The sequence below is a fragment of the Gorilla gorilla genome, chromosome 7 (genome assembly GCF_029281585.2).
Source record: "Gorilla gorilla gorilla isolate KB3781 chromosome 7, NHGRI_mGorGor1-v2.1_pri, whole genome shotgun sequence".
Lineage (NCBI taxonomy): Eukaryota > Metazoa > Chordata > Mammalia > Primates > Hominidae > Gorilla > Gorilla gorilla.
This window is the reverse complement of record NC_073231.2, coordinates 148231789-148244162: the sequence shown is the minus strand read 5'-3', so window position 1 is coordinate 148244162 and position 12374 is coordinate 148231789. Positions and strand designations below refer to the sequence as shown.

The 12374-nt window shown below is 49.2% G+C and overlaps 1 protein-coding gene across 25 annotated transcripts in view; it reads left to right on the top strand.

Moving 5' to 3' along the window:
* Nucleotides 1-12374, top strand: part of TSNARE1 (t-SNARE domain containing 1) — a 133133-nt gene that overhangs the window by 24836 nt on the left and 95923 nt on the right. For 8 of the 25 annotated variants that reach the window (XM_063709556.1, XM_063709559.1, XM_063709555.1 and 5 more), the window contains exon 1: nt 9166-11869. The exons of 11 other annotated variants lie outside the window; for them this stretch is intronic. In XM_063709556.1, the coding sequence (XP_063565626.1) occupies nt 11861-11869 (9 nt within the window). In that variant the 5' untranslated portion in view covers nt 9166-11860. Of the gene's footprint in view, nt 1-9163; nt 11870-12374 lie in introns of those variants that run through there. 6 more of the 25 variants (XM_063709560.1, XM_063709554.1, XM_063709553.1 and 3 more) reach the window with 4 other exon arrangements.

The window sequence follows — 12374 nt, the reverse complement described above, 5'->3', positions numbered from 1 at the left end:
CTTAGAGATGCTGCGTATTATATAAATGAGTAGCATGGTTTGTTATTTATTTATTACTGAGTCTTTAGGACGTTTCCAGCTACTTGATTTTTGTTTCCAGTGCTTCCAGCTTCTGGTAGTTTCTGTCTGGATTCCTTGGAGCAGAGCTCTGGGGGTGCAGTGAAGAGGGGTCCCTCTGCATGATCATTTTGCAGGGGCCTGTGCTGCTTTGCACCCCCACAAGCTGTGTCTGAGGCTGGGGTCCCTGCCGTTCCCCCAGTTATGCACCAGCACTAACCCGATGGCAGGTGCTGGCGTCCTCTGGCTGGGAGCAGCCTTCCTGCAATTCTTGGGTTATTTGTCATGCTGCTGGGGCGCTCGCCTGCCTTCCTGCACGCTGCCCTGACTTAGTTCATGTTATGTCTGAATGTTTTAAAAATGAATTTGTAGGAGGTCCTTATTTATTGAGGGTAGCAGCCTTTGTCATGTTTGTTGCAAATATGTTGTTACTTTATCTTTTGCTTTTTAATTTTGCCTATGTTACATTTTAACTTATAGAAGCTTTTTTTTTTTTTAGTATGCTGCCAAGTCTGTGTTCGTGTGTGTGGATAACGTTGCTTTTGTATTTGGTAGATGTTTTCTTTGGGGCTGTCTTAATGTTTTACTTTTGATTTATTTGTAAGTGATGTAGCCCTTTAGTCTATCTGGGATAGATCTTGGGTAACTGATGAGATGAAGAGCTGGAGTATGTTTTGTCCCAAGTCACCCGCTGGTTTCTGGGCTGCTGGATGAGGAGTGTCTGCGGAGAACATGAGGGGACGTGCTCTTGGAGGGATGGGCTCTGAGGGTGCTGCCATGTCCCCCGTTGACGGGGGGAGGTGGCAGGGTGGGCACAGCAGAGAGATGGGACAGGAGGGCAGGCCTGAGGTGTGGGGCTCTGCCAGTAGCTGCCCTCTGCTTCCCGTGTGACCTCAGGAGTGCTTCCCTCTCTTCCTGAGCCCAGGGTCCTGTGTGGCTCTCCCTGCTCTGCCCAGGTTCTGCTGATCCGCCTGAAGCGGTTGGCCCAGGGGAAGGGCAAGGAAGGGCTGGCCTCTCTGCAGTGTGTCCACTGATGGCTTGGCACACGCTTCCCTGGCACTCCAGACCCCGGGTCTGCCACTCGGGGTTACAGCCCCCATGCCCGGGCCCTGGGAGTCCCGTGTCTGGGTGGGCTCTCCAGCTGGCCTTGTCTCTCTGCCTGACACCTTCTCCAGGCCATGGAGCTTCTCAGTCCATTCAGGCTGGTGAACAAATACCATGAACTGGCTGGTGACAGACACTCATTTCCCATCACTCTGAAGGCTACAAATCTGAGATCAGAGTGCCAGCAGGGGTGGTTCTGGGGGGCCCTCTTCTGGGTTGCAGGCTGCTGACGTCTTGCTGTGCCCACACATGGTGGAAAGACGGCCGGAGCGCTCTCAGGGGTCCATTTGACAAGGGCACTCATCCCACTGATGAGGGCTCTGCCTCATGACCTGTTCACCACCCAAATGCCTCACCTACTAACGCCATCGCCTTAGAGGCAGGATTTCAAAGTGGGAACTTGCAGAGGACACGAACATTCAGACCACAGCAGGGTTCACTGGGCCTCAGGGTCGCCCTTGCGGTTCTCAAGTTCCCCTCAGGGGAAAGCAGGGCACCAAGACACATGTGGAGTCTCACTGCGTGAGACACACCCTTGTCCCTTTCTCACCCGTTCAGTAGCCCTGCGGGGTGCAAATTGCTCCCGCACTTTGGATTATGTGGATAGACTCAGAGAGATGGAGCGATCCTCTGAAGGTTGCACGCAGGTCAGGGAGGCGCGGACTCTGCAGTCTGCAGTGTCCACCGACTCTGCTGGGACCATGTTTTCCGTATGTTTATAGCGGCTGGTCCGACTTGTGAAGTCTCCAGCACAGGGGCCTCTGTTATACCCATGGACCTGGAGGGGCAGCCAGATCTAGGAGGCCCTGCCCGCTGCTTTTGCCCACCCTCTTTCTCTCTCCTTACACCCTGCAGGCGTCCACACATCTCTATCAGTTGGAACCCCAGCCTGGGCCTGTGCTGGAAGCTGGAGCCTCATGGGAGCCAGCCAGGCCTGGGAGCAAGCAGGCTCTTGCTGCTAGGAAGCCGCATCTTCTGGGCCTCAGTTGCCATGACTGGGAGTCTCTGTGCGGGGAGGTTGGCCCAGCAGCTGAGTGCTGGTGGCATCACAGGCAGGATTTCATTTTCGTTGAACCACTTGCTTTGCTAATTGAAGGGTCAGACCTTTGAGAGAGCATGCAGTGTGCACTGTGGTGAGCTGGGTGGCGGACTTCACCGGGAGGTGCACCGAAGGCTGCCCAGTGGGCTGAGCATTCAGGCAGCTGCTGCCAGGCCTGCCTGGCGGGTCCCCTTGGAGCCGAGGAAGCTGGCGCCCAGCCCTAGGGCATGTCCTGCCAGTGCCTGCCCTGCCAGGGCCTGCGCCATCCTCTGCCAGCCCAGCTTCCTTTCCCTGCAGAGACTTAGGGACACACGCGCACTGCTCTGACCACCACGTGTGGCGCTCCTCACCTGCTACCCGCCCTCCCCCGGGGCACCGCTCCACTACTGCTCTCTGTCCAGCACAGGCCAGGCCCTGGGTGTGCACCCCTGTCCTCAAGGGGCCACATGCTGTTGTCCGCTGTGGGTGCCGGGAGCAGCTGGAAGACTGCCCCATTCTCATGGGCACCCAGAAGCAGATGTGTGGCTTGTCCCTTGCTGTACCCCAGCGTTCAGGACACGACCGGCACGTGGCAGGCTTGGAGCGTGCTGTGACCAATGGGGCCGCCCCTGTGTGAGACCCACTTCTGTTTCTTCTGGTTGGGTACTGTGGTCGAGTACTGTGGTTGAGGTGTGGTGACCCTAAATTTGGGTCTTTCCAGCAAGCCTGTCTCCTCCCTGGGGAAAGGGGACAGGAACTAATGGTGCTTGGACACCTGCCTGGCGCCGGGTCCCTGGCGGGTTCTGTCAAATGTGGATTGGTTTGGTAGCAGCAGTCGGATGTGTGTGGGGTCTTCCCAGGGCAGCCCGAGGCCAGCGCCTGTTCCCCAGGCTGAGCTGAGTCTCTCCTTCCTCCGCCCCAGCCCCTCCCTGCCCCCACTAGTTTCCAGAGCCTTCTCAGAGCCTCTTTCCCCTTTTCAGATGGTCTTTGTTTGAGAAAACTCTCCAGGGGCCATAATTCATGCATTTCCCACTTTTTTTTTTTTTTGAGACAGCGTCTTGCTCTGTCGCCCAGGCTGGAATGCAGTGGCCCGATCTCGGCTCACTGCAACCTCCGCCTCTGGGTTTCACGCCATTCTCCTGACTCACCTTCCTGAGTAGCCTGGGACTACAGGTGCCCGCCATCACGCCTGGCTAATTTTTTTGTATTTTTAGTAGAGACGGGGTTTCACCATGTTAGCCAGGATGGTGTCAATCTCCTGACCTCGTGATCCGCCTGCCTCGGCCTCCCAAAGTGCTGGGATTACAGGCGTGAGCCACCGCACCCAGCCGCATTTCCCACTTCTAAAGTGATTTGCCTGGAAGCCAAGTCCCCAGTGAGTGAACTTTAGTCTTTTGTTTTTTTCTTTTTCTTTTGTTTTTTGAGACTAGGTCTCGCTCTGTCTCCCATGCTGTAGTGCAATGGCGCGATCTTGGCTCACTGCAACCTCCGCCTCCCTGGGTTCAAGCGATTCTCCTGCCTCAGCCTCCCCAGTAGTTGGGATTACAGGTGTGGGCCACCACGCCTGGCTAACTTTTGTATTTTTAGTAGAGACGGGGTTTCACCATGTTGCCCAGGCTGGTCTCGAACTCCTGACCTCAAGTGATCTGGCTGCTTCAGCCTCCCAAAGTGCTGAGATTACAGGCATGAGCCATGTCGCCTGGCCTGAACTTTAGTCTTTTAATTTTTTTCCTCACTGACGCCTCCTGGAGACTTCCCCTTTGCTCCACACACACAGTGTATTACCTGGAGCCTGAGGTGTTTCTTCTTGTTGATGTTTTAATCCCCTGGGTGTGCCGCTGGCTGTGCTCTGAGCCCTTCCTCCCTGGCCGTCCCTCTCCCCGCTTCCCCGCTCCCCTGCCTAGCTCCCTCTCCTGTGTGTGCCTGCTTGCCTCTGCCTGGAGTGGGTAAGGCTGTCTTCTTGGATGCCGGAGGTCTAGGTCTCGCCCTGATGGGCAGCAGGCAGGTCTCTGGTGGTTTTCTGTGCTCGGCCCTTCCTTGCCTGACTCACTTTCTCTCTCCTGTGGCGGGTCCCCGTGTCAGAGGTAGAAGGAGGGGTGGGGGTGGGGGCGTCACAGAGAGCAGGGGCCAGCGTCCATCAGCTGTGGGATGGTGGTGTGGTCTCAGGGTCCTGTGGAGCTCGTGGGCCTGCCGGGCTTTCTTCCTGGAGGATGGCAGTGAACCCCTCTTGATGTTGTCTTTGATGCCTGTGTCCTGGTTTCTTGGGCCAGGTGGGGTATTGGCGGGAGTCTGGATTGGCCCTGCCATCCCCCTGCTGGCCTCCCCTGTGGGTGTTTTCCCAGCCTCCTCTCTCCCAGCCGCCAGTCAATGTGAGACCTGGCTGGACCTTTGAGATCACCCAGCTGTCCTTTGAAGGTGGCAGCGTGGCTGGGCCTGAACCCACTCCCATGGCCGTAGCCCAGGTTGCACCCTGCAGTACCTTCACAGACCAGATGGTTTTCTTCCTAAGGGAGTTGTGCCCAGCTCCAGGCCGGGCTCACATGCCTGCTGCCTGGTCCTGTGAGGCCTCCCTTCCTCTCTTTCTTCTCATGACACCCAGAGACAGAGGCTGAGGGAGACACAGACACAGTCTGAGAGAGAGACCCACTCAGGGGTCTCAGCAGGCAGGTGACGGGGGAGGCCTAGGACAGGCTGAGTGGTAGGATGGAGGGGCAGAGGGAGGGAGTGGAGCAAGAAAAATCATCCAGAAGTCAGGGGCAGGGGCTTGGCCAAGAGGCCACAGAGGAGGCCTGTGGGAGTCTGCTGGGAGAGGCACAGCAGGGAAGGAAACAGCACTGGTGGGGTGGCCTTCTCAGGAGGAGGCCCTTGGGGATGTTCCGGGTCCTTCTGCGTATGTGAGCTCAGCTCATCCTCCAGCATTGCTAAGACCATTTCATGGAGGAGGGACACAGAGGCTCCGGAATGTGCCAGGGGCCCCCCCAAGCAGGAGCCCCTTTGCCCCTGCTGCTCACATGAGGGGTGAGGGAAGCCAGCACCCCCGCTCCACCCCGCAGCCTCTGTCTGTCCCTGGGGCCCAGTTTCTCTTCTCATCCTTCCAAAGCCAGTGTGCCCACTCTTAAAGAGGGGGTCCATCCTGTGGCTGCTGTAAGGCTGACATTCATGGTTGTACTCCGTGTCCCTGCCTCTCCAGCTCTTCCCTTCCCTTCTCCCTCCCACTCATCCTTCGCTGGTTTTCTCTCATTCTTTCAGCAAATGGTTGTGGGGCTCCTCCCACTCTGCTGCCAGATGCCAGGTCCCAGGAGCTGAGGCTGCAGTGAACATGCCCAGGGACCATCCTCTGTCTGTCGTGCTGCGGACCTGCGGGGTCAGGCTCCTGTGGTGGGTCTTTCAGTCCTAGCCTCTCCCCTGAGGTCAGATCCTGTGTTCAGTTGCCCATACTCTGTTTTCAGTGAGGTGGCTTCTCAAGGTTAATGTCTGCCAAGCAGAATTCAGAATCCACCACCTCCTCTCACAGCCTTCGTCTCCTTGGTTGATGGCAACCCTGTTCTTCCATTTGCTTAAACCAGAATCACCACACATTTCCTGGAAAGGGCCAGACTGTAAATATGTTGGTGTTCTCCGGCTTTAGAGTGTCTGTTGCAGCTACCCAGCTCTGCCCCATGGTACAAAAGCAGCCCATAGACAACTCATGGATGAATGGGCGTGGCTGTGTGCCAGCAAAGCTTTACTGCAGATGAGGCAGAGTGCCTGTGGGTTGTTGTTTGCCAACCCTCAGCTTAGGCAAAAAATTTGTATTCATACTCTTTTTTTTTAAGAGTTGGCGTTTAGCTCACGTATGGTAAGAGACACATACCTTAAGTATACAGTCTGACAAATTGTTGCAGGTGTATCCACCCCTGGAACCACCACCTCGATCCAGAAACAGAGTGTTTCCAACGCCTGCAAGTTGCCTTTGTGCTCCTTTCCAGCCTGATACCTCCTCACAAGGATGACTGTGATCCTGGTTGCTGTCATGATTAATGAGTGTTGTCTGGTTGTTTTTGTGATGTCAGCCTTATTGAAGTATAATTTGTATACAGTAAAATTTACTCTTTTAAGTGTGCAGTGAATTTTGATGAATTTGTACAGTCATGCATCGCCACTGTCGTCAAGATACCGGACATTTTCACCGCCCAGGATGTTTTCTCCTGCCCGCTGCAGTCCATCCCTATGGCTGACCCCTAGCCCCTGGCAGCCATTCACCTGACTTTGCTTCCTGCAGGGTTTTTTTTTTCCCCCTTCATGGAAGAGTTTATGTATTTGGTATTCTTTAAATATTTGATAGAATTTGCTCTGAAGCCTCTAGGCCTGGAGTTTTTGTTAATGGAAGGTTTTTAACTATCAGTTCAATGTGTATTTAGTAGATACAAGGCTGTTCAGGGTTGCGTCCTTCAAGGAATTTGTTGATTTCATCTAGGTTGTTGAATTTATGGGCATAAAGTTGTTAGTAATATTCCCTCCTTATTCTTTGAATGTCTGTAGGATCTGTAATGATGTCCTCCTGTACCTGTGAGAAACAGCCTTGGCAGCTGAAGTGTAGTGTTTTTATACAGTTCCTTTTGCTTTAGTCTGACATTTCCAGTCAGAATGCTGTTTTCCGAAGGTAGTTAGGTCAGCAGCTTTTTTTCTCTACTTCATTTTTGAAGATATTTTCATTGGGTATAGAATTCTGGCTTGCAGGTTTTTTTTTTTTTTTTTTTTTTTCCCCCTCCCAGCACTTTAAAGATGTCACTCCATTGTCTTCTGGCTTGCATGGTTTCTGAAGGAAAGTCAGCTGTAATTCTTTTCTTCATTTCTTTGCATGCAGTCTGCATTCTTTCTTTGTCAGCTTCAAGATTTTTTAACCTTTGGTTTTCATCAGGTTGAGTATGATATTTCTATGTGTTTTTCACCTTCTTTTTTATGTAGTATTTATTTTCTGTAGTGTTCTCTGAGCTTTTTGTTGTTGTTGGGTTTTGTTGTTGTTGTTGTTTTTGAGACAGGATCTCACTCTGTCCCCCAGGCTGGAGTGCGGTGGTGCTTGGCTCACTGTGATCTCAAACTCCTGGGCGCAAGTGATCCTCCCACCTCAGCCTGCCGAGTAGCTGGGCACATATCATTGTACCCAACGAATGTTTAAATTTATTTTTTATTTTTTGTAGAGATGGAGTCTCACTTTGTTGGCCAGGCTGGTCTTGAACTTCTGGCCTCAAGTGATGTTCCTGCCTTGGCCTTCCAAAGTGCTGGGATTACAGGCATGAGCCACCATACCTGGCCTCTCTGGGCCTTTTGGGTCTGTGGGATGATACTGTCTCAGTTTGTTGAGGCTGCTATAGCAGAATACCATAGACGACAGAAATGTGTTTCTCACAGTTCTCAAGGCTGCAAGTCCAGGATGAAGGTGCCAGCAGATTTGGTGTCCTGTGATGGCCTATGTCCTAGTTCCTAGATGGGACCTTCTATCTGTGTCCTCACGTGGCAGAAGGGTGAAGGGTCTTTCTGGGGTCTTATTTATAAGGGCACTGATCCAATTCATGAGCGCTCCACCTCCATGATCTCATTACCTCCTAAAAGGCCCTCCTCCTAACACCATCATGTTGGGGGTTAGATTCCAACCTTGGAAAACACGTTCAGTCTAGAGTGAATGCCTTTCATTCTTTCTGGAAAATTCTCTGCCACTGTTCTCTCTCTCTTCACCTTCTGGGATTCCAGTTAAACATTTGCTGGGACGTTTGATAATGTCTGGTAGGTGCTTGTCTTTTGTTTTCTTTTTTCACTTTTTTCTCTGTGTTTTGGTTTGGGTAATTTCAGGTTGACTGACTTTTCCCTCCTGGCTGTGTTGAGTGTATGGCAGAGCTCCGGAAGCTTCTTCATTTCCGTCTGGTGTTTCTAATTGTTGGCATTTCCCTGTGACCTCCTGTTAGTTTCCATTTCTCTGCTGAGCTTCCCCACTGCTCATGCATTTTGTCCATCTTTTCTACTGGGACCTTTCACATAGAAGCCATAGTTATTTTAAATTCCTTGATGGTTCTGACCTCTCCTTAGTCTGGCTCTGCTGATTGTCTTGTTACTTGACAGTGGTTCGCTTTTTCTAATGTTCTTGTGTGTCTCGTACTTTTTGATTGATTTGATTGATTTTGACTTCAATTATAGGACTGCAGACTGAGATAAATAATATTTATGCTCAGAAATGGGCATGCCCCTTATGCTAGGCCATTTATGTGGGGTTGAGTCCAGCTGGTCAGGGGTTGGCCTGGATTCGGGTTTTGTTGCTGCTGTTTTTACCCTCAGTATACAACCTGGCTGCAGATTCCTCTGGAGTTACTTTGGGTTCAGGGTGGGTGGGTGTTCCTGCCCTACCCCCGGCAGTGTTGGGCTTCCTCCTGTGCTCACGCTGCAGATACAGAGGTGGTCTCTCCCCACACTGTTTCCCCTCCTGCAGCAGTAGGTGCGTCTGCTGGCTGTTGGAAACCTGGCAGCCGGGTGGCGGTTGTCTCATTGCAGCCTCAGTCTCAGGCAGGCCTGGTCTGCGGAGCGGGGGTTTCACAGTGACCCTTCCCTCTCCCTGCGACAGTCAAACTCTGCTTGAGTCCTTTGCTGGTCTTTAGAGGAGAGTGCTTTCTGCCTCTCCTGCACTCCTGCAGTGGGCCCAGGAAGGTGCTCTGCCCCTTTTCCAGAGACATAAGGTGTTTTTTGACCCTTCCTTAGCCACTGTGGGTGTTCACAGATGCCCTGGGGCCACAGGACTCAGCCATTGCTGCCCTTAACCCATAGGCTTGGACTTTTATTCTTCTGGGGAGAGGGACTTCCTGTCTTTGAGCTAGCAGGGCCGCCCATCTGCCGTCTGCTGGCACCTGCACCCCAGGGGTCCTGGGTTGTTCTGTGCTAGGCTTTCTCTTGAGCCCATGGAGAAGAGCTTGTGAGTGGATGTGGCTGCCCAGGTGGCTTCATTCTTCTTGTCTGCCTGGGTGACCCCTGGGGTCTCCCGTCCTTTCTCTGCTGCAGAGACCAGTGCTCCCATCTTCTCTCCTGGGACTCTCTGTCTTTCTTTAGGCTTCAGGCGACTCCATGGCCCTGACGCTTCAGCTGTCTGATGAGTCCAGGCCTTTTCGTATTGTTAGGTTCGGGCAGCACTCTTTGCAGCTTCCTAGTCATGGGCCGAAGGGGAACTCTCCGAACCAGTATAAATTTCACTTCTCTAGTTATGAGTCAGCTTGAACAATCTTTTCACATGTTTAAGCACCAGTTTTATATCCTGTGTGTGTAAATTTTCTGTTTGTGTCTTTTGCCCGTTTTTTTTTGTTTGTTTCCTTGTAGTTTTTATGAGCTCTTTATATGTTAAGGATAATATTCGTCCTTTGGCATATATTGCAAATCTTTTCTCCCTGCTTGTCTGTTGTCTTTCTGTGTTGCTTAGGGTACTTTTTTTTTTTTTAACCATACAGAAGTTTTTTTTGTTTGTTTGCTTGCTTTTATAAAAGCTGTGACATGTGTCAGTCTTCCCTTTTATAGTATTTTGATTTTGAGTCCTGCTTGGGAAACTTTTCCCTACATAGAGGTTAAAGGGGAATTCATTTTTTCTGCACATACTTTGATTGTTTTATCTTTTTTTTAATTGATAGCCATGATCCATTTGGAGTGTATTCTTTTATTATGTGAGGTATGAACCAATTTTTTTCCAAATGTCCAAGCAGATGTCTCAGCACCATTTATGAAAAAGTCCTTCTTTGATTTGTGATGCCGCATTTATCATATACTAAATTTCTATGTGTACATGGCTCTATTTTTAGACTTTCTTCCTTATTCCATTGGTCTATTTATATTTTCATGCACAGTTTTAGTTATAGAGGCTTTCTAGCATTTTTATAATAGCATTGTAATTCACATATCCTAAAGTTCACCGTTTTGAAGTGCATAATTAAGTGAATTTTAGTCTATTTACAGTGTTGTACGTTCATTACTATCAAATGCCAGAATATCTCAATCACCCTGAAAAGAAAGCCCACATATATTAGCAGTCACTCCCTAGTCCCCCTCCCCCTCCCCTGCCCCAGTGTCCGTCTGTCTGCTTTCTGTTTCTGTAGATTTGTGTCTTGCGGACCTCTCATGACAGTGGAACCACACATGTGTGGTCTTTGGTTTCTGGCTCCTCTCGCCTAGCACAGTGCTTTCAGGATCCGTCCCTGTTGTAACGCGCATCAGGACTTCACTCTCTAGGTTCTGAAAGTCTGCAAGTGCGAGCCCATTTTGTTTAGCGTTTTCCCAGTTATTCTTGTGTCTTTGTTTTCCTAGATGAACTGCCTGTTGTTTTCCCATATGAACTGTCTGCCAACTTGTCCAGCTCCATAAAAACGCATGATGGTATTTTTATTGCGACAGGAAAACTGACGTCTTTGTGATACAGTCATTCTATTCAAGAACAAGGGATAGCTTTCTGTTTGATCAGTTCTAGTTTTGTGAACTTTAAAATACTTTAAAGTCCCGTTGTAGAGATTTTTCCCATTTCATGTTAAATTTATTCCTAGGTATACTATATTCTTCGTTGCTATTGTAAATGGGTTTTTTCCTACCATGACAGCCTCAGACTGGTTTCTGTATATGTGAAGGCTGTGAATTTCTGTATGTTAATTTTATATCCTGATACTTTACCAAAGTCTTTTATTGTTCAGATTTTAACATTGTTTTGCTAGGGTTTTCCAAGTACACTGTCATATCATTTACAAGGAGAGAGAATTTTGTTTCATTTCTTTTTTTGTTTTTAATGTCTTGTTGATTTCTTGTTTTAACTGCATTGGCTGACACCAGCATAACAGTGTTGAATAGGACTGGAGATAGCTGGCACCTTTGTTTTCTTCTTGATCTTCGGGAATTGTTCCTAGTGTGATTTATTAAATAAGGTGCTCGTTTAGGATGAAAGGTTCTTTATTTTATCATTATAAGACAGCTTCTTGTGTTTTCATCAGGAATGAGCGTTCAACTCTGTTGATACTGTTTTTAACATCTGTAGAGAAACTCACCAGCTTTTCCCTGTAGGTCTCTTAGGTTAATATGGTGTAGTGCACTGGGGAGTGTCCTCGTGTTGAGCTAGCCTTGCATTCCTGGGAAAAACAAGCAGAGGGGGTTTTGGATTTTATTTATTAGTGTTTTATTTCGTATTTTTGCATCAGTATTTATAACATATTTATTTGTAATTTTTTCTTTTTCTTGTTTTTAGACTAGGTTTATTAGGTTTTGGTGACATGGTTATACATGCTTCATAAAAGCAATCAGATTGGGAGGCTGAGGCGGGCAGATCATGAGGTCAGGAGATCGAGACCATCCTGGCTAACATGGTGAAACCCCATCTCTACTAAAAATAGAAAAAATTAGCCGGGCATGGTGGTGGGTGCCTGTAGTCCCAGCTACTCGGGAGGCTGAGGCTGGAGAATGGTGTGAACCTGGGAGGCGGAGCTTACAGTGAGCTGAGATTGCGCCACTGCACTCCAGCCTGGTCAACAGAGCAAGACTCCTTCTCAAAAAAAAAAAAAAAAGAAAAAAAGCAATCAGAAAAATCCTTCATTTTCAGTGTCCTGGGACAATTTTTGGCACATTGGAAATGTTCAGCCAAATTCCTCTACAAAACCATCAGCTGCTGTAGCTGCACAGTCTTGAGTGTTCCTGTCCATGAACATGGTAGGTCTCTTCACTCATTTACATGTTCTTGACTTTCTTTTAGTAATGTTTTGCACTTTTCAGTGCTTGCACCTTTTACAATTTATTCCTATGATTAAAAAATAATTTCCAGTGAGTTTTTATTTTAGGTTTAATTTAGAACTTTTGGAATAATTTTAGTTTTAAAGAAAAGTTGCCAGATTAACAGGAAAACTTGTTGTGTATATTTTGCCCAAATGTCCCAAATGTTAACATGTCCCTCATTTGGTTTATTCTTTCTTCCCCTCTCTCTGTCTCTGTGTGTGTGTGCGCGTGCGTGTGCAGGTGTTTATGGATGGTTTTTCTCAGAACTACTTGATAGTGAGTTGCAGACGTGATGCTCCTTGATCCCCAAATACACAGTGTGTATAGCTACACCACAGTGATCAAGATCAGGACATTGACATGGATACAATAGCTTCTCCATTCTAAAGGTTGTGTTCATATTCACAGGACAGACCTTTTGAGTTGTGTTCTTTTTAGCAAA